The sequence below is a fragment of the Nyctereutes procyonoides genome, unplaced genomic scaffold, assembly GCF_905146905.1.
Source record: "Nyctereutes procyonoides isolate TBG_1078 unplaced genomic scaffold, NYPRO_anot_genome, whole genome shotgun sequence".
NCBI lineage: Eukaryota > Metazoa > Chordata > Mammalia > Carnivora > Canidae > Nyctereutes > Nyctereutes procyonoides.
The window spans coordinates 35,071,539-35,094,270 of NW_026575136.1; the positions used below are offsets into that span (position 1 = coordinate 35,071,539).

Genomic DNA, 22,732 nt, shown 5'->3' on the forward strand with positions numbered 1-22,732 from the left:
GGATAATCATCTGGCCTTCCCTGTGAGCCATCAGCACTAACAGAACAGTGGCTACGGGCCGCCCCACGAGCTGGCAGAGAAAGGCCCTTCCTGATCGCTCTATGATGCAAACGCTTTGAAAAGACAGACCGAGTCATACACACAAGACACATATTCTAGAAGCATGTCCCTGAAAGTACAGATATACAGGAGACAGTGCAGCCCAGTGTTTCAGACCCGCACTCTGGAGACTGGCCTGTGCAGGTGCAGATGGGGCTCTGCCATGCGTGGGCTGCGTATAATTAAAGAACTGACCTACAAGACCAGTTCCAGCCACTTCACCAGTAACACGTGAGAGAAAATACTACCCAACTCACAGGCTTGCTGTGAAGATTAAGTTGAATAATTAATATAAATATAAAACATTCAGTAAGAACCTGTAATGAGCGCCCACAAGTCTGCTGTGTACTATCGTCTTCCTTATTAAGGGCACTGCTTGTATAAGGAATGCACACGAAGCTTCATCAAGGTTACGCTATATTTGTTTAAAACTAGGAGAGGGTAGGTCCTCTCCTCTGAAGTTCTACATACCCATCTAAGATCCCACCTAAAAGATCTAATCCTTGGAGGACCTAGCACAGGCTCTTGAGAGCACAGATCATGTTCATGAGAAAGAATGAAAGCTAAGACGTCCTCAATTAACACTAGCCAGAGGGCACACGCATTTGTACCCTAGGTATAGACCGCTGCACATTAGTAGCACCCTCAATAGGATATACCAGAAAAAGGGATGAGATTTTATTCTCTATTTCAAATAATATAATAAAGTTAAAAGGGTTGAAGTACCGAGAAGAAAGGCAGAACTTTCATGCCTTCATAAAACTGGGAGAACTGTTCCCAGGACAGTACTTCTGCCCTTGAGCAGAGTGCAGTCCAGCCCAGGAGGGCTCACTCTCTAGATCACCTTCCAGTTCTTTCCTGATTCAGACTCCAAGATCTGCAGAAAGAGCACTGAAGAAAAATAAGAAACCCTGAAAATTAAACAATCTAAGCAGCCAACTCAAAAAGCTAAAAAAAGATCAAAATAAACCTAAAGAAACAGATGACTTTCTAGGAAATCATATAAATACTAAAAAAATGATTCAATGAAAAGTAGAAAACCTGATTATAACCAGATCAGAAACAGATTTTTAAAAACAAAACTATAAATAATCTGTGAGTATAAATGGAAAAACACTAAATACCAAATAACTGAAACCAGTAGCTTAGAAATAAGCATACATAATGAGAAGCTTCTGTCAGAGGTTCCAGGATGCTTACTATTAGAAGATACACTGAAGCATTGTATACATTAATAGCATAAAGGAGAAAGAATCATATGATTATCAATAGTTGCCCAAAGATGTATCTGACATTTAAGAACCATTCCCAATTTTTTAAAAAAATCCAACTAATTTAGGAATAGAAAGTTTATTAACTAAACTGCCTTGTATGACCACATAATACAAACCTAGAACATCCCCAGTAATAAAATGCTTTAACTTCCTATTAAGTTAGAAATACCCCCTCATAAACAAGAATTTGACAGTGTCTTTCAAAATTATTGTGCATTTTCCTTAGACCTAGCAACCCTACCCCTAAAAAAGTATTCCAAAGACAAGCTGGCAAAATATAAAAGGATGTATGAAGAAGGCTATTTATTTACTGTGACAGCAAAGACTGGAATCCACAGAAGGAAACCATTAACAAACTGCCCACCTACAGATGGTTTAAAAAGAGAGAATGAGAAAAATCTCTACGTCATTCTAAAGAGTAATCTCCAGAATATATTACTAACAGGGGAAAAGCAAGAAATTAAAAAGGAGTATAGTATGCCTCTTTAAAAAACACTGGGAGAAATAGAAATACATTGATGTATAGCATATATTCAGAAAACAGCATTTAAAGAATAAACCAAAGGCCAATATCCAGGATCATCTTCGGAGGAACAGAGAGAACAGGGATGAAGGACAAGGATAGAAGTAAACCTCTCTGAACTTCCTTGTTTTATAGTTTCAACTATAAACCATGTAAATGTGGGATGTAATTTTTTTTAATGTAAAAAATAAAAGGAAAGCAATCCTGAAAAATAAAAAATCAACTGAAACAAATCACTCTGATTGTATGTCAAAGTGGTAGCATAATCACACAGAGAACTATTTCAGGTGACTTAACTCTCTGGCATGATGTATCTTAAGCCCATAGTGAGGTATAGGGAAATCCTAATTAAAAGGATGTTCAATGGGTTATTTGTAACAATATTGCTATTTTTAAATTATTATAGATTTTGATGTTTGGAACAAAGATTTCCAGCATGAGAAAACATATTCAAGTATTTACTCAAAGTAGTTAATTAAAAACCTTAAAATCTTTCCTTTAATGAAGCATGATTGATTTCTTCCCATTATAAAACCTACAAACTTGTTAGCACTGCCCACCGAAAACCCTAAAAGAAATGAAAACCCAAGGGCAAGGTGCATCTCCAGGGTCCAGATTATGGTTTCTAAATACCATAGTGTAGTGGAAACTAAAAGGAAGCACAGCTCCTCAGAAAAATGACAGTTCCACCTCTGTGCAAGAAACAGACAAGATGAGCTTAGGTATCTGGTCATGTAAGAGCACAAGCAAGCTACCAAGGATGACTAGAGTCATGTCAAAGGAACACAGGAGAAGATGACAATTTGAGCATCACAATAACAATAAAAGAAATAATGACTGAAAATAGACCAAAATACATAAAATACATTTTCTAATCTAGGAGTTCATAATAATATCCCCTCCCCCCCCAAAAAAACCCTCTAAGTCATCTTTGAAGACTGTTAGAGCATTGATCACTATAAATAGAAAGACTCAAGCATGTACCTTGCCCTTCCTGTATTAATTATATTTAAGTTAACAGTTGATAAGAGAAAACTCTTATTTACAGAAGGATCCTACATAATAGGCATACAAGGAATGAAGTAACTAGGGAAACATCATTTTTGCAATCTCAATAAAATAATGCATATAGATGCCCATCATTTGGTAAATATTCATGGAGAAATTTATAATAGAATGAGCAGGCCAAAAATCTCAACCACGGATCAATCTCAATATAATTAATATTTAGACAAATGTCTTAAAAGACACAAATACCAAAGCTTACTCAAGAATAAATAGATAATCTAAGTAGTCCTATATCTATAAAAGAAATTGAAGCTGTAGTTAAAAACCTTCCCAGAAAGAAACCTTCAGGCCTTGATGGCTTCCTGAGGGAATTCCACCGACCATTTCAAGGAGGAATTACTACCAATTCTAAGTAAAATCCAAAAAATCCGAAAGGTATGAATACTTCGCAACCTACTCTATGAAATCAGGAGTGGCCTGAGACCAAAGCCGCATTAAACATTACAACAACTGGGAGATACAAAGGGAGAGAAATAACAAAGATGAAATACTAAAGATCTTACCAATAAATGTGCAAAACTAGTATGAAGAAAATTCTGAAACACTCTAAAAGACATGTAAGTATTTTTGAACTAAATGAAAGACATACCACATTATTGGGTAGGACAAGTCAACAACAAAGATGTCAATTCACTTCAGGTGAATGTCAAATATACATTTGAAATGATTCTAATAAAAATGTCGACAAGCATAGAAAAACCTAGAAATCTTGAGTCAAAAAGCAAAGACTCAAAGACCAATGGGGGTGTATCAAACAAGCACAGAAGCCAGCTTGAAATAGAGCCCACTGATCAAACTAAGGACAATTTTAGCTTCAAAAAGAATAATGTTTGTATTTGTCTATAAATTATTAAATAAATTAAAAACGCAGAGTCCACAATGACCTAAACAACAAGAAGAGGGGGATCCCTGGGTGGCGCAGCGGTTTGGCGCCTGCCTTTGGCCCAGGACGCGATTCTGGAGACCCCGGATCGAATCCCACGTCGAGCTCCCAGTGCATGGAGCCTGCTTCTCCCTCTGCCTGTGTCTCTGCCTCTTTCTCTCTCTCTCTCTCTGTGTAACTATCATAAAATAAATAAAACTTAAAAAAAATTAAAAAAAAAAACAACAAGAAGAGTGTGCACTCAAAATAATTTCCACCATAGGAAGTGATGATAACATCAATTCCTTAATCTGAGTATTGGTGGTCAGAAAAGAAAGGATTAGAGCATTTATCCTGCCACTACAGGAGTTCACCAGTTGATGTGTGGAAATTCTTTATAAAATTTCAGTTAATAAATGTAGAAATATTGACATAATTAGAAAATCATCATTTTCTAAACTCTGAAAGAAATTGATTCAGGCAGAGATTAGTAATGGATGTCAAAACTATTAGAAAAAAAGAATGTTGGAGAATTCACAAATAAAGTATTAAATTTCCCCTATAAAACACTACTACCAAAAATGTTAAACTTGAGGGCCACCTGGGTGGCTCAGTCTGTTAAGCATCTGTCTTTGGCTCAAGTCATGATCCTGAGGTCCTGGGATTGAGCCCTGCATCAGGCTCCGTATTCAGCAGGGACTCTCCTTAAGATTCTCTCTTTCATTCTGCCCCTCCACATCCTTGTGCTGTCTCTCACTATCTCAAATAAATAAATAAAATCTTTTTTTAAATGTTAAACTTGTATCTATATGATTCTGTACATCAAACCTCCATGTTTACAGGACACAGACAAATGAAACCGAGAGGAAACAAGAAGACAAAGCAGAACAGGGGGCATTCTATATTCCTTCTTCCCTTTCATTCAACTGAGCCCCCTCCCTCTCAGCCTACTCCAGTCTCCGTCTCAGTTTTAGTGAGCATGGTAAACATGGATGCAGGATATACAGAAGAGTGGTTTCCCTTCATTCTTATCCTGGACAGGTGCTACACTGGCCCTGTGGGCAAGCTTACCAAATTCCTTTGAGAAAGAAGGGAAGAAGTTTGGGGTAAGAGGAAGAGGCACAGCAGGGCAAAATAGTAAGGAAAGTATCAGCAGAAAACATGAGTAGAGAATATTCCAGAAGGTAGAGAGGTGGTAATGAAAGAGATGGAGCCCGAGGCTAAAGAGACTAGATCTGGCCATGGTATTTCACAAGTCCTAGAATGAGGTGTGGGTATGAGAAGACAGAGTGCCAACAGATGATCAGTGAAGAGACAATTCTTAACTCAAATATAAAAATAGGTCCCTTATTGTCTCTAACCTTTTAATTTCATACTGAAACAAAAAGTCAATTAGTTTCACCTTTCTTGGTAAAGAGATTGCGAAATGTACCACACAGGTAGAAAACTCCACCGCTGTGCATATCAACATGCAGCTGGTAGCCATGTAGTCCATACTCCGGGTTGTCATCCAAAAGAGGAGTATGAGGAGGTAGCTCGTAGGGGCTAAAGAAAGCAAAACAAAACATACACACATTTGTCAACCAGAGATAAAATGTTTAAACTGAAAATACTCCTTAAAAAAATTAACATCTGTCCAAACACCAGCTTCTATCAATCCTCTACAGAGTTCCCAATAGCCTTCCACACCAGGAACTCAAAAGAATTGCTTTGTGTTCCTTTCACCAACTCATATAAAAACAGGAAAAGGAGTGAGTTCTGTAAGTATCCACAAGATGACCACGGATGAATACGTTCCTGGGATCTGCCTAGGATAGCAGCTCGGCAAAGACAACTCTGCTACCCAGAGGTCTCAGTAACCAGAGAACGGAGCTGCTCAACAGGAAAATGCACCAAACAACAGACCTATAGATCAGGAACCAGGCAGAGACCCAAAGCTACGATGAACAAAGTTTTATTCAGTAAGAAAAACCTTACTACATAAAGTAACAAACTCAAAAGCATTCAGGAGCTTTTCAAATAATAATTTTAAAAATGAATGTGAAAGCAGGAGTGAAATAAAAAGCATATTTCCCACCTCAAGACCTTCAAAGTCATTAAAAGACACGTACTATGTTGACCAAGCAAAACACATCTGCAGACCCAACTCAGCCATGGGTCTGTGTGCCTTGCAAGATATAAAAACTCACATTAATGCAAAGAACAGGAAACATCTTGATGCACTGGCATCTTGCAGCAATGAAGCTATTCTGCCCCCATAAATAACATTCTACTAGGGACATAATCCTTAACCCAGAACAAATAAAGCAAATATGTACTCATGAATAATCCAATTATTTTAGCAACAGCTAAGTAATTATGCCTATTGGCTTGTGTCTACTGATTAAAAACAGAATATCTTTGTAGCTACTCTCAGGATATTAAGATGGTATCAACTTCTAATCCTTTATATTTACTGTCAAAAATTTAATACACCCACACATAAATACATACACAGTGGCTGAGCCTAATGTGCTCTTCTCCACAAGGTGATGGAAATGAAGATTTGCCATAACAAAAGCCAGTTCTTCCTCCCTCTGAAAAGTCAATTAGAAAGAATACAATTTTCAACTGAAATATTAATTTTTCACAAGGTCGTTGTGAAGATCACAGCACATTCACGTTACAGATAGATGTCGTTTCTTACAACTCTAAGATCACCACGGTACGAATGCATTATTACTGCTAATACATTATTACTACCCAATAAGACTTATGTGTCATACTGAAAGCAGGACAATTCACCCAAATATGCAGAGCATGCAATACCAAAAGGATTAATGTCCTAGCACTTGTGAAATGTCAAATCACTCTATTACACACGATTGTGAAAATATATGTTAGCTCCAGGTCCCTTCAAACTCTTTACCAAGATAAAGATGGTACTGGTAAGACCTTCACATATACAAGATTAATTCCACAAATACTTAGCATTAGTGGCATACATTCGTCTCTTGAGTACCCACTTGACTTGGCAAAGCCAATGGGGATGAAGGGTTTCACCCACCAGGTTAAGTAGTAGAAAATATGACTGTAGAGGAACAGATATCCATTTCTCCCCAAACTCACAGCAGACACTGTCTGGTGTGGGTAACCCAGAATGGTCAATCCAAGGCACCTCTTTCCAGTAGCCCGCCAGAGGAGGGTCCTCATAACTATGTGGGCCAACAGACTGATGAATTCAAGTCCAGGAAATGTTTAGCAGGCCAAGTGTTGCCTGGGCCAAAAGTCACCCTCACACAGTGAGGGAGGGATGGAAAAACTGGCTGCTTGCAAAGGATGATGAGAGGATGATGCTGTATATCTTGGTTCTGTCTGGTCATAATTTAGAATCACATTTGTAAACTTCTATCTTAAAACACCCACAGACCACGGCCACAGATGCCCACACAACTGGTGTACAGAGAAACATCACACTGTTAACGCTCTTCACTAAAGTGCCTGCCTAGAAAGTAACCCCAGAGGAGGGAGCTGGCCAACAGCCTCACCCCATGAGAAAGGAAACCTCATCAAGTGGGAAAGGAGAAGTCTTCAGACACTGTATCCTGAAGGGCAGATTACACTTAACATCACATGCTTGGGATCAGACACACATGTGCCGCCTGGGTTAAACAGTAAAGTAAGAGACACTCTGGCCAACACAGGATATGAGAGGCGAACAGAGCATGTATTGACTGGAAGAGAAAGGGGGCGATTCCCATGACGTGGAAGAGAGAATGCAGACAAAAACATGCAGGCAGGAACAGGTGGCCTGTAATCCGTGACAGCAAAACAGCAGAGTAGCCTCCACAGAGCAGAGGGTCATTTCGCTGGAAAAATGAAATCGCTAAGAGCGTAAAACAGGTTTCCAGGTTAGTGGACACTCACAGGAACCTCACATTTGGCATCCTGCACAATGGTGAGTAAATGTGGAGTTGGGAGGGAGATGGCACCATGCAGGCAGGGGCTTCAACCTTACCTTCCACAGCCCCACCAGGAGGCCTGGGTGTAGACAGAAGATCCGAATGAGTCTGTCCCAGCCAATCATGGTGGATTCAGTTAAGTTACTCAGATTGTACTTTGCAATTAAAGAAAGCCACCGAGGTCTTTGAACATCCATGCCAAAGAAAGGAAAGAGAGAAATGAGCTTTCACGCCTGGAATGTTATCAATTCTGTCTAGGGTATCTAAAAATACTTTTGAAGAGCATGCTAATAATGTGCACCTTGCTAAGAAATAGTGCATGGAGGGCCAAGGGACACAAACAACTCCTATAACTAAAAAGAAAATGGATACACCCAAATTTCTTGCCCAATTATGTTTTCCTCCTCCTTGCTGTTACTGTCAACTCAACAGCCCAGTCAGAAGTGGAAGAATCATGAGGATGGGAAAGAACCATGTTCTTTCCTCTTCCCCTCAGAAACCAGCACAATGCTAGAGTCAAAAGCAGATTCTCCTATGTATTCATAACCAAGGGAAATAACACCTAAGCAAAGACAAAATATTCTAAATGACAAAAAAGCAGGTGGTATCAGTAGGCTGTCTGAAAGCAGATAACATACCTTTTAAAATTATTATCAAAAATAATTTAGAGTGTGTGAAAATTTTAATACTAGGAAATGAATTTAAACCAAAACCCTGAGTATTGTCATGAAGGAGATCCACTGTGAACTCTATATTAGAATCAGTGTCTAAGAGTAAGTAATAACTCAGATGTGTAAACACAATACTGCTGTTCACCGTAAGACTTAAAAACTGGAATGAAAGATTTCTAGGGACCTAGAGATAGTTCAGGAAATTATAAGGGAGATGAGATCACAGTGGTCAATTAACGCAGCTCAGTATTAGAAGAGGGTCCCTAAAGAGCTGGGGCCACATGGCATTCAAGCATTCTCCTCCAGCACCTAAGGCACCAGCTAGCAGGAGATGTATTCAAATATTCACTAAAAGAATCAGAAAACTAAGGAGTTCAGCTGTGGCACTGTTTCCAAGTGGGGGCATGGGACCAGGAGGCTTTAAGCATCAAAACCAGATCTGCAGTTTCTAGACTACCCTGGTCCCTCCCTCAATTTTCAAAGGACGTTTTATGCTGAAAACCATACTTGTTAGGGAGTGGTGGGGAGCAAGCATGTGTGTGATGTATGACCTAAAAATATACTCCACATAGGTAGAATACATGGAGCAGAAGCAAAACACAGGGTTAGGAACCTAAGTATGGCATCAAGCAAACCTTAAATCCAACCCTAAGGTGCTCAGAAATGGTGTTGTCACTGCCTCTGTGATCATTAGTGTGGACAGATGAGGTCAGGCAGGGTGTGAAAACCTTCCTCTCACACTCTTCAATGGGCCCAAAAGGAGAATACTCATCACCATGGCTCCAGAGCAGTTTAAACAGACTCCACAAAGAACAGGCTAAGTCCTCATGTGCCTTGGCCTCACAGGCCACAGAGAGAGAAATGAAGGCTAATAACTACCCAACATTCCTCCCAAGTTTGGAGAAGAATAAAATAAGCCACAGAATGGAGAACACTTACAGAGGAGAAAACTTAATGAGTCTGACTAGAATGGTATAAACTACAGGAAAATTCAAATAAGGCTTTCACTGTTCTTGAAAAAACTGTCATGGAGGAAACAAAAACGACCCAAATAACAATCCCCAAGTTTCTCCTTTGCTGTCACAGATGCAGATAAGGAATTGTACTTCTGCATGATAAACATATTCACTCTCAAACTTGCAATAAAAGAGCCCATCAAAACACGTTCCTAAAAAACACTTCCAGTGTCTGTTCTGCACAGTTTATCAAATGCTGGCTGAAGTCCACTGAGTTTTATTGGAAATAAATTCCATAAATCAATTTTCCCAATGAATTCTAGCACTTCTCTCACTGTACAGTATCTCGTATTCCTGACTCAGATGGCAGTTTTCAGGAGCACAGGATCTTTAACTGAGCTTTACAATTCAACACTATCCACTTCGTCTTCAGTGACTATCTTAATGTGATCTTGATAATGTCCTAATGCCTATAAATAATATTTCATGATATGACAAGTAACATAGTGTTCAGTCAAATCAGTACAGATTGTGGATTGATTCTCCAAACACAACTGCACAGCACATAATACTACATGAGAAAAATCTTGTGTCCATCATGATACCATATGAAATTTTAGAAATTTATCCAAATAAATGTACCAATTAAAAAAGTAAACATGCTTCCAAATTATCTACAGTAATATCATCAGGGAAAATCATTCACATATCATTCTTCATAGCATTAAGGTTATTTTCAGAATATGCTAAAGCCTGGCTTTATCATCACCAAGAAGCCCAATGCTCTCACATTCTCAGCATGGCAAGTGTAATCACTGAAAATATCCTCAAAGAATCAGCACCAGAGAGTGGAAACTAAAACAAGGTCCCAGATTACAAAGTTGTAAAAATGTGTGTGTCCAGGAAAGCCATGAAAGAATGCTGACCCACCATGACAACACTTTCCATCCCAAGGACACATGTGACCTGAGAGAAACCAAGGGTGAAATCACAGCACACAGGCTGGTAGGAACAATGAGGTGGTAAATGCCATGGCAACATCAAAGGATGCTGGGCAGGGAAGGAGGCATTCCAGCGCAGGACACTGGCCCTGGAGAAGGCAGCCATGACCTCTCTTTACCTCTGCGTTTGCTGTGCATTTTATGTAGGTGCACTTGCTTGCTCAGGAGATCAGGACGCTACAACCAGCAGCAGCTGGCTTTGAGAAGGAAGTGATTAATGACCAGAAGAGTGAGGAGAGACTTCTAATGCATGTGGATGCAGCACAGAACCCCTGAGGACAGAGCCCCTAAGTAAGGACTCTATGCACATCAGCAACATGACACACATCTATCTATCTGACTGATGCCTCTTGACAGTGAAACCTTCTGATCTTCTTCAGAGCAGTCGTGTATGCTAAATACTCCTCACCATCAGCATCACCCCATTCCACACAGGAAGGCTGAGCAGAGAGACTAAGCCCCTTGCACAAGGTCCCACATCCAGTCAGTTCAACAGAAAGGCATATAAAAATAAGAATTATTACCTTATGATCTAATGTTTAACCAATGGTTACTGTATCATTAACTAATGAAGGAAGATATAGCAATTTTATATATCTTTGTGTTAAAATGATTAAAACTAAAAGGCTCAAAAGGTTAGCCCATAAGTCACCTAGGAATTTTGTGAACTAGAATACTATTCTCTGTTATAGATAACCCAAGGTGTGAGGAACCTAAATTTAGATCTAATCATAAATGTTATAAATCCATTCTTTTTCTATTCTATAGTGATCCACATTGCAAAAGAAGCCTTTAAGATGCACTGGTGGTGGGATCCCTGGGTGGCGCAGCGGTGTGGCGCCTGCCTTTGGCCCAGGGCGCGATCCTGGAGCCCCGGGATCGAATCCCACGTCGGGTTCCCAGTGCATGGAGCCTGCTTCTCCCTCTGCCTATGTCTCTGCCTCTCTCTCTCTCTCTCTCTGTGTGACTATCATAAATAAATAAAAATTTTAAAAAAATTAAAAAAAATTTAAGATGCACTGGTGGTATTTTTAAAGTACAAGACTAATAGTATTCTTAAATTACAAGATTAATGGCAACTAGTATTTACATATAAGATGTTCTCACCCAAAGGTTCTGTTGAGTTAGTACTTACCCATTTTTGGAGGGGGGTTTAGACCGGTCCATAAAAACTGGCGTCACACCACACAAATCTAAGGTTGACAATGTGGCTAGCTGTGGCCAGTTTCTGCCATACCATATAATTGTCACTGATGAATCATTTATCAAAAGGTCAATGTGCTGCATGATGTATTCTTTTCCATTTTTTTCTTTCAATATAATTACCCAACCTAAACCAGATATTCTGGAGAAAGAAAAACTAAAAATGTTTGTCTTGCTGCAGGAAAAAAAAAAGTGCTAAGGTCAATTTCACACATCATCTCTAAAGTATCTAGTTCCTGAAAAGCCAAAGTTGAAGTTCTTAGAAAGTACCTGGCACAAATTTTCAGTTCATCAATGATCCTCTCTTTAGACTTTTTCTCCTCATCTAAAAATCACTGAACATTTACCATGTTCTCAGAAGTGGCAAAACACAGACAAGGCAAAGTTCTGCCCAGAAGCAAGGATGCTTTGGATGCTGTCGCTTTATGACAGCAGATTACTAGTTATTTCTGCTTTTGATAAAAACTTCAGACCATTTCTATGGTATATGGAAATACTACATAGCTAATAAGATGCACAGAAACATATGAATATCTCAAGAGACAGTCCCTCACAGTATAAATTGTACCTATGTCCTTATACACACAATACCCTGAGCTTACACCATCATTCTTTTTAAAGTGACATGCATATAAATGTTAAATAGTACCCGCAAGTAACCACGATACCCACTGATCAAGAGGATGCTGCGTACCTGAGGGCCTCTTTGGTTTTAACTGGAAGGCCTGTGTAAGGGTTGACAGGTTTGAGAACCCGCGCTAGCGCTGCTTTTACAGATGCTCTTTGCTTTGTAATATATTCTTTCTTCCAATATCCAGCTTCTTTATCCTCAACCGACAGTAAGTTCATAGATACAGGGGTCTTCTCTGCTGAATTAACTTGCCAATTAGATATTTTAGGTGAAAAGGCAGTTGAATAGATTCTGATCCAAATAAAACTGGGGGAGAAGAGGAACTATGTTAACTATGAGACACTGTCATATACCTGCAGTAGCAATATGTTACCGTAGAGATGCACAATCGTTTGGAAATAGTCCTAGTCCATGAATAAATCAAACGTTTACAGTTGCTCATGTGTTAAAGTGAACTGCAGTTTGAGGTTAAGTGTTTCAGATTCACCAACCCCAGAAACACATACTAAAAGGAAAAGCTTGTTTCCCAGGGTCAAGTTAAAATGAGTGATCTCACGGTATTTGGCATCATCCAAACCACTGCTGTCCTAAAGCAATAATGGAATAAGAGATTACAGAAAAATAACAAGAAATATACAAGGATACTCCTACTGTGTTATCTTAGGTAGATATATTTTTTAAAGGTCGGAAAGGGGGCAGCCCAGGTGGCTCAGTGGTTTGGCGCCTGCCTTCGGCCCAGGGTGTGATCCTGGAGACCCAGGATCGAGTCCCATGTCAGGCTCCTTGCGTGGAGCCTGCTTCTCCCTCTGCCTGTGTCTCTGCCTCCCTCTCTGTGTGTGTCTCTCTCATGAACAAATAAAGAAAATCTTTAAAAAAATAAAAATAAAAAAAATAAAGGTCGGAAAGGAACCATATGTACATACACACAGAGAGAAATGTCAGCAGAGCCACCAGCAACCCCCCAGTGCCACCATGGCAACTGCACCATACAACTACTCTTACATCTTTAAATATATTATTATTGGGGACATGGGAGTAGGAAAATCTTACTTACTTCATCAATTTACAGAAAAAAAATTTATGGCTGATTGTCCTCACACAATTGGTGTTGAATTTGGTACAAGAATAATTGAAGTTAGTGGCCAAAAAATCAAACTGCAGATTTGGGATACAGCAGGACAGGAGAGGCTTAGGGCTGTTACACGAAGCTACTACAGAGGAGCTGCGGGAGCGCTTATGGTGTATGATATCACTAGAAGAAGTACGTATAACCACTTAAGCAGTTGGTTGACAGACGCAAGGAATCTCACGAATCCAAATACGGTAATAATTCTCATAGGAAATAAAGCAGATTTGGAGGCACAGAGAGATGTCACATATGAAGAAGCCAAACAGTTTGCTGAAGAAAATGGCTTATTGTTCCTTGAAGCAAGTGCGAAAACGGGGGGAGAATGTAGAAGATGCTTTCCTGGAGGCTGCCAAGAAAATCTATCAGAACATTCAGGACGGAAGCCTGGATCTGAATGTCGCCGAGTCTGGCGTACAACACAAACCTTCAGCCCCACAGGGAGGCCGGCTAACCAGCGAACCCCAACCCCAGAGAGAAGGCTGTGGCTGCTAGTGACCTCTTTGCCGTCGCTCCCATTTGACCTTTCACCTCTGTCTGTTGGAAGCAGTTCTTTTTACTGCCTCATCTTCTGTACATCTTACTGGGTTTAATTAAAAAAAAAGAAAAAGAAAAAAAACAACTCTGTTGTAAAAACAGTTTAACACAATACTAAACTGCTAAACAACTAGATGTAATCAGGTTATCAAAGGCAAGTAGAGTAATAAATCTCTCCTGCATGGTAAAAAAAAAAAAAAAGAAAAAAGAAAAGAAATGTCAGCAGAATGGAATTGAATGTTTTTTATTTCTATGTTTAAATTTTTCCACAAGGACATGTAATGCTTGCACAAAGAGAGGAATATGCTCAATGAATGAAAAAAATAACAACAGTGTTTTCTGAGCACTGTGGTAAGCATTATTTGAGCATTTGGTAAACCGCAACTACTTTAATCATCAACAAATCCATGAAGTAGCCACTATCATTGTCCCCACTGGACAATGTAATGAGGCCCCAATGTGAAGTTGTGGCCCAGATGGGTCTGTGGATGCTGAGGAAACGGAAGACCCAGGATTGGACCCTCACAGCCTCAACCAGAACTCACACATCCATCCCCTGTGCTTCTCAGCCTCTTCAGGGACAAAGAGATGAACTTGAAGAAACCAAGTAATTCGCCTAAATTCAGAGAGCCCATCAGCCGCAAGGTTGAATTTAAATTCAGCCCCAAGGCAGAGCCTGTGCTCCTCCCGCCCATCACACTGAGAGGCCCAGGAGAAGCCATGGGAGCAGCAGCAGCTGGCAGGGGCCCAAGGGAGCCCAAGATACCTCTCTCCGAGCCAATGCTCTCCTCCAGGGAAAGAAGCAAACTTCTCTTTGGGGGAACTGAGCCATGGCTAAAGTCCATTTCCAACAGCAAAAAGTGAGCTTTACATAAATAAATGTAATAATCTGCTCATTTGTGTCTCTACCTGTTTAGTTCAGCATGGGATGACGTGGCCAGTGGCCAAAAGGCAGCAAGGAGAAGGCAATGCCCACAGAAGAGGATGGCCCCGCACTGCCTGAGATCCGCTGGAGATGCCACGCACTCTGGGGGCCAGCCAGTCACCACCACGACAGCAAGGTGCACTCGGTGGACACTCGATCTGCAGACGTGTCTCCCTGATCCAGGCAGTGCACGCACTTCCCAACACACTCACACGGAATCAGACCCCCGCTGACATCCTTAGATAGCATGCATTTTCAAATCATATCTCACCCCACAGAATCATTTCACACCAAGCTTTCTGCCGTAAGGTGTTTATTTTCTCAGTTCAGAAATTTCTGGACTTTCAGATGTGAGCTAAGAGTATAAAATGATGATTACTTGAGTACAACTAGGTAAATCTGAAACTGTTTCACCAAAATCTCTTGAGTAGGCATTTTTAAAAACTCCCTTTACATAAAAGCTTGTTCACATCTCCTTCAAATTTATTCTACTCATCATTTTACTCCACATAAGTGTTCCCAAATTTCTCACATTGGCGCCACGTGACCTAAAGCTGACTCGATTCTTGTCCATGAGCCAGCATTCCTGAATTACAAAAGAGGAAATGGGATGGAAGGAGCGGAGCCCGAACCCCACACACCTTCAGTTACAACTACACCCAACACCTGTATGAAGAACCACTTTCAACTCATTGGCTTACTGTATTTACTGTAAGTGAAGCTAAACAGAACATTTTACAGAATAGACTGTGCAGATTGTTCCACCTGATACTTGATAAAATACAAATGTCAAGTATAAGATGCATTTAACAAGTACTCAAAACCCAAACACATTCATTTCTGATCACCCAACGCCTCATCCTGTTAAAAAACAAAGGTGATTTTGAGGACAAGAGCGTATTTAGCTACTCTACCAGTCAGGCACAGAAAAACTTCAGTCAAACAAGTTGTTGACAAAATGGGGCCAATTTAATATTCTGATAAACAGTGTTTCCCAGAGTGCTGGAAAATAAACACCCCACATGATGATCCAGATCCAGCCTGACCCACGCTTCCCCGTTACCTCCACGCAGGTGGAGCCCGGTGCTCTTGCTGAGGGATGCGATGTGCGCAGCAAGGAGGCAGCCCCCGCTGATGTAAGGAGGGCTTCAGGGAGACCCCTACCCTCCATACAGGCCTCCCTATTAGTCATCAGTATGACTGGCTACAATAGGTACTCCTGCCCTCTCCAGAAGTAATGCTTAAAACACTCCCCCAAAACATTTATTGTTTACCCATCCAATCATTAAATATGCCCTTTTTGAAGTCTAGCTATAAAATCAGACTATGACTCTTACAAAGAAAATTCAGCATATGCAGGGGCGCATGGGTGGCTCAGTCAGTTGAGTGCCAGACTCTTGATTTTGGCTCAGGTCACAGTCTTGGGGGAGTGAGATTTAACCCCTTGTCAAGCTCCATGCTTAAGGTGGAGCCTGCTTGAAATTCTTGCCTTCTCCCCCCGCCCCCTGGCTCAGGCTTGTGCATGCATTCGCTCTCTAAATAAAAATATTTTTAAAAATAAAAAATAAAATAAAATTCAACAGATGCAATTAAGATATTTCCTATAACAAGAAAACAAACATAAGGGTAATTTCATCAGAAGCTCAGATTTTTAAGGGACAACTCCCAAGAAATGTGGGATAGGCACATAATTCATAATTAAAGTACAAAAGGAAGATTACTAGAGGTATAGCCCCAAATCCACTGGAGGGCTCAGTGCCTATACCACCTGAGCCTGTGAAAGTCAGTCGGGAAAGGTGATATTAAGAGAAACTAAGCAATTTATAAGTTATTGGCTTATGGAGTAATTGGAGTTCTATCCTTAAAGTAAGAACCCTCCAAAAAGCTATATTTTGGGATATTTAAATGACCTCCTTCATGAACAATGCCTTGCTACACTTTGCTTTAGTGAATGTCTTCATCTCTTATTAAGAGTCATTAAGAAAGAGACACAAAAACTGCTCTGCGTCCATTCTAGAATGACTGTCAAGGGCACACTTCTTTCCTTTGAACCCACACTAAACCCACTTGTGTGCCTACTGACACAGAGATGTATTCTTCCGTACATGAGACAACAGCTACATCAATAACAAGTTCGATCTTTTTCAGTTCATGCAAAGGTATTCCTTTTTTTTTAAGCATATAAATACAAATCACTGAAAATGTCAATTGACCACTTAAAGCATTAGACATATTACATCTGTGCCTAAAAACACTTTCAAAATTAATTCTCCTAAATATTAAAAATGGTTAAAATTGTCTTACTAGTTTTCATGACTTCCATCAAAATGCTATCAAAAGACGACAGAGAGATCTGGTTTTCTCCTTACTTGTCATTGGCCAGATGGTAAAAGCGCCTATTCACACATCCAGTACACAGCAGGGTCACAGCATCCAGGTAGGAAAAGATCTTCAGCAAGATTTCTGAAGGCATACTGAGAGAGGGGAAGAATCAAGCATTTGAGCTACAAGTTAACCAGAAAACCACCGGCTGTTCATCTCCAGACAGAAGGTGAGCAGCACCCTTCCTGTACGAGAGGCAAACTGACCCTTATCTTACACTGGTTTCTCAACTGAAATGTCCTGGCTACCACAATCCTCATGACCTGAACAAATCCAGAGACTCAAGGGTACAGGGAGCTAACTTCCTTGGCATGTTACTTATATGCACACACAATGGATCAAGAGACAGGATTTCCTTACTCCCTCATGAAAGTATGCATTATTCTTTGGTGAGATAAAAGGAAATAAGAGAAAAAGAATGCATTCTTAGCTATTAATAAAAAATAATAATAATAAACCACAGAATCCTCATCCTCCTCAAAAAAACAAAGGAACTGGAATAGGAAATACCCACTTATTTTCCACCTACCCTATACCACCCTCATATACTCTCTTCTTCCTCACACTTAAGACCTTCCTCTATGTTTTAAGAGACTCCAAGCCCTGTAAGATTTTCTGAACTCCCTTTTCCCTTTTCATTTATAACCTAAATGAATGACATTGAGCTGCATTCTCTGAGGCTGAAAGAAAGCAAGCCAGAGAAGACTGTCACGGGGAGAGGGGAGGGGCCAGGGGATGAGGAACCTAGGCAGTAAAATCCTTTGGCCAATTTAAAATGGCTTGCCCCTAATCTCTCCACTTGTGATTTCAACTATTTCAAATTTTTTAATTATGATGAAAATCAAGTTATTAAATGTGTCATAGGGAAATAATCAGTCCTAAGATTCTGATAATACTGAGAAAGAATGATGTGGACTCCCTCATAGAAAAGATGAAGAATACAAGACAGACCAGACCCATGTCACTAGTCACTACCCCAACTCAAAAGCTTCAGAGATATTCGACCAGAGACTCCCTGATGGTTTAAACAAGCAGTTTGGCTTGGGGTTAATTAAATCCCTCCCACCAAATGAAATTCCTTACACTCAGAGTCAATAAATCAGATGCTTTTAGTGACAAAAGGTTGCTAATGCATAGATGGCAAAGTTGCAAGAAAACACATTTTGTGACCATTTGGATGACCTGCTGCACATAGTTTTCATATTTTGATTCAACTATTTCACAAAAACTCATAGTTATTATTTTTTAAATAATTATAATCCAAAAAAATGTAGAGCTGGGCTTAAAGAAAACATTCCAGAGTGGTATCTGGCAAATCCTATCCGGGGAGAATTATTGAGTTGGACTAAAATCCTACTCAAAGGCCCTTAGAGACTAACCCCCACCCCCTACCCAGCAGACTAACATAATGGGGTGGGGGCTTTCCCTGTACTTCTAGCAAAAGCAGAAAACCCCCACTCCATAGTTAGAATAGTAGAGAGCAAAGACAGTCTTCATTATGGTTCATAAGGTTTCCACTGGGTCACCTTGTGCTGGATTCTAATCATTTTATACCACAGCAGGTGAAGGGGGGATTGGGGGGAGGAAGAAAGTGAGAGAGAGGCAGGACAATCCAAGAAGCTCCAAGTGTCAGAGCACAGTATCTAGTACAGAGAAGGTCCTCGAATGTTTAATGGATGGATGAACCAATCGAGTATTTGTTCTAGTTCCTACATCACATTATTGGATGACAGATCATATTCACAGAGTATAGGGTTTAAAGCTTAAATTGCTAACTTTTTTTTTTTTTTTTTTGGTTTTCATTTCTTTTAGAGAATACACTGAAAGTATGTACTCTGTGAGCTGAGTTATAGTGTCAAAGCCCAAAACTTGAAAATAAGGAACTTATGTTTGAATCTGAATTTTGCAATGTGCAGACTCTGTGAGCCCTACTCTCCCCACCGTACATGTCTACCGGAACGCCATGCTTTCAGGGCTTCACACAATGCTCAGCACAGGGTTGGGTCCCACGAGTGTCAGTGCACTACAAATCCATGGGCATCTCAGCACCGATTTCAAATAATTAGTTCAAAGAAAGGATTCTACAGATCCTGTTGCTGAGGTCACAGTGCAGAACCTTGCCATGGCACAAGGGGCTCCCAAAGCATTGAACACTAAAAAATCCAGAGACCTCTGGAGCTTTTTCATCTTCTTTCCACTGTTTCAAGGGTCTTTATCAACTAGAAAGTGAATAATTTTTAAGAATTTTTTTTAAGGAGGAAAATTGACTTGTCACTTTTAGAAGTTCACTTCATAAACCTAGTCTAATAATGACAGTGGTGACAGGCTGATGACTCACAGCAAACTCTCCATGTTGTACTTTCTTCCTACGCAATTCTATTCTCGGCTAAGAACAGCAGCTTGCTATGTACAGCACTGAAACTTTCTCTACAAGCTCCACCCCTGGGGCCTCCAGAAGAGCACCAACTACTGTGACTCACCTTTCCAGAGATGCAGAATGGTCAGCAGACGGCTGCTTGTAGTGCCTTCCTCGCCTAGCGCACTGCTTCAGGGCGGCAGTGCCTGCATAACTGGTGCCCGGTCTCTTCCTGAAAGTAAGCACAGAAAAGTGAAATCATGACAGGCGAACTGTCCAGTTCCCTCTACAAAACTGTAGAGGATTCATAAACTCCAAGAATGACTCCTTGTAAAATTGCATCATGGGAAGGAAGGAAGGAAGGAAGGAAGGAAGGAAGGAAGGAAGGAAGGAAAAAGGAAGGAAGGAAGGAAGGAAGGAAGGAAGGAAGGAAGGAAGGAAGGAAGGAAGGAAGGGCGCAGGCAAGAGACTGTGAAATATTCCATGTCCTGAGTCCATAAACCTGGTAACTGGGCTTACTCTGATATGTTTTAAACATAAAATTCGTCACTTCTGGCCTGTTGACTAAGATCAAGTAAACAAGATTAAATATTTGCTTTTGTAGGCTTTCAGCATATCAAAGACATTAAATAAGACTTATTTAATGGAATAAAAGGATAAACATAAAACGTATCACCTGGCCAGCTTCAACAATACCATAGCAGAAACCTAATGAAAACAGCATCAATCAGGTAAGAAAACCTTTAGATTTGCAAACCAGAACTGCCCACACAATCTACAACTTTGCTGGTCTTAAGGGATGATGAATCCAACCCTAGCTCTGGCAATCACAGCTGCAGAAATACCAAATACTCATCCTCAATTTTTTTTTCACATTTTAACTATCTCAGATTCAATGGAATATATTTTAACTGGCCATCTTTTTTTTTTTTTCATTTTAGCAGTACAAAAAAAATTGTAACTCTTACAATCAATGGCTTTTAAGGTTCAATGTAGTAAGGTGTATTTTATGCAGTTTTCAGAAGTTCCTATTTTTTTATTAAAATCACCCTCAAAACCAGCACTGCTCCACAGAAGTTTGATAAGGGATCTGAAACCCCAGTAAGGCATGGAGCCCAAAACCCTCATTTTCTAGGCAGCAGCCCACAAACAGAGCTACTGGTGGATATGCTACTTCTCTTGGAAAGGTCTGGAAGCTTCTTCTTTACCATGTACACACACACACACACACACACACACCAAACTACTGACCCATCTCCCACCCAGCATGTGACTAAAATCTAGAGTATCCATTCCATACATCCAGTTCACCAGTATGTCATTGCTCTGAGGATGTACTTTGTTCACCAAGAGTTTAGCACCCAAACACGGCCTGCCCCTAGAAGGCATGGGACTGAATCACCCACAACCCAGCACAGCCTGAAACCCACGGTGGAACCATGCGCCCCATGAAGTGCATATCCACAAGCACTCAAATTGCCTGATGACTCCCCAGGGGCTTCTGAGCATCCAGAGAATGTCTGTCCCCCCTTTATAGGTTTTTCTCTTTAGAAACATCATAATGAAGAGCCCATGATAAGCCCTCGATAAACACTGGCTAGCATCTGCATGCTGGCACTGTTGTCAACACAGGAGAGGGGGAACACAGGAAACCTTTCTAGATCCTGGAGGGTAACAAATTCGCCGAGGTAAAAACGCTGGCTGCCCATGCTTCTCCATTCCAGCTTCAGCAGAAGACAGTCAATGTGCCTTTTGTCTTACCTCCTAGCCAGAGAGTCCCTGGGAACGCAAAGAAGCTGGACACAACCAGTGGTTTGCAATCTGTGTGTTCCAGAACAGGAAGTGGAGGGAGAGGGGCAGAAGAGGCCCTACTCTGGAAAGTTCTGTAACGCTCCCACCCCTTATTTCAGAGAATTCCACCTATGCAGTAGATCTTTGTATTTCTGTTGAAAGTATTATTTAAGCAAAGATTTCCACAAGAGAAAATCTTCAACTCCACTGACCTGGCTCTAACACAGTAATAAGAAGTAAAATACAATTTCCTAATTGTATTAGTGTCCTAGGGCTCTCTTAACAAACTGACTTAAACTAGGTAGCTAAGAACAACAGAAATGTATTGTCTCAGAGTCCTAGAGGCCACAAGTCCAAAGTCAAGGTGTTGGGACAGCCATGCTCCCTCCACAAAGTCTCTACGGAAGAACCCTTCCTTGCCTCTTCCAGTTTCTGGTGGTTGCTGACAATCCTTGCTTTTCCTTAGCTTGTGGCAACTAAGATGACTAACTCTTATCTCTGCCCCATCTTTGCCCAGCCATCTTCCTGGTGTGTGTCTTCATCTCTTCTTCTAAGGACACCAGTCACATTTGATTTAGGATCCACCCTAACCAAGTGTGACCTCATTGTAACTACATCTACAAACACCCTATTTTCAAATAAAATCACACCCTAAGCTTCTGAGTAGACATGAATGGGGGGGGGGCACCATTTAACACAATTGTTAAACAATGTACATTTTTAAATGATTTAAGAGCACTCCTTATTTTAACTGGTTTACTTGTTGTAAATTCTATACCAACCTGTATTACATACTCAAAGATCAAATATCTTTAGTTGATAGAGGTTTCTAACATATAAGTTTTAAGTAAAAGGCATTTCTATAACTCCTCCATCAAATCCACTGTCTGCCTGGATTTTCCATACAGTGACCCTTAGACCCCTGCCAGTATGAATGGTCATGCTAAGAACTCCCAGAGTCTGTATTACACATTGTATGAAGACTGAGGAAGGCTTCTTTAACTTAAATGAATACTGCTGGGGTCACTCAAATATAAATTTGTTTAAAAGCATTAGTAAATTGACAACAGCTTTTTGCCATACATGTTTCCGCAATCAAAACTTGTCAAAAGAAATAAAATCTATTACCCTAAGTCCTTTCCACAGGAGTCGAAGAAAAGTAAATTAATACACTGTATCGATCAGTTTCAATCTAGCAAACTGGCAAAGACCACATAAAGAACATCTCATTCACTGCTGGGAGCATAAATTGGTATAAACAGCAAGGAAAGCCAAATCTGGCAGTGTTTATCAAGATCCTTAAAAGGCACATGTATTTTTTTTTAAGCCAGGAATTTCACTTGTACAAATATATCCCAAAGCAAGAAAATGAGCCCAAAAATGTTG

General features: G+C 40.3%; 1 protein-coding gene and 1 pseudogene across 2 annotated transcripts in view; one reads left to right on the forward strand and one right to left on the reverse strand.

The window, feature by feature from the left end:
- Nucleotides 1–22,732, reverse strand: part of LOC129495590 (F-box only protein 15-like) — a 49,798-nt gene that overhangs the window by 22,475 nt on the left and 4,591 nt on the right. For both annotated transcript variants that reach the window (XM_055303237.1, XM_055303238.1), the window contains exons 2-8: nucleotides 19,680–19,787; nucleotides 17,187–17,291; nucleotides 12,293–12,535; nucleotides 11,531–11,740; nucleotides 7,824–7,950; nucleotides 6,320–6,402; nucleotides 5,229–5,371 (exon numbers count right to left, since the gene is read on the reverse strand). In XM_055303237.1, the coding sequence (XP_055159212.1) occupies nucleotides 5,229–5,371; nucleotides 6,320–6,402; nucleotides 7,824–7,950; nucleotides 11,531–11,740; nucleotides 12,293–12,535; nucleotides 17,187–17,291; nucleotides 19,680–19,787 (1,019 nt within the window). The remainder of the gene's footprint in view (nucleotides 1–5,228; nucleotides 5,372–6,319; nucleotides 6,403–7,823; nucleotides 7,951–11,530; nucleotides 11,741–12,292; nucleotides 12,536–17,186; nucleotides 17,292–19,679; nucleotides 19,788–22,732) is intronic.
- On the forward strand, nucleotides 13,181–13,953 carry LOC129495592 (ras-related protein Rab-14-like; annotated as a pseudogene).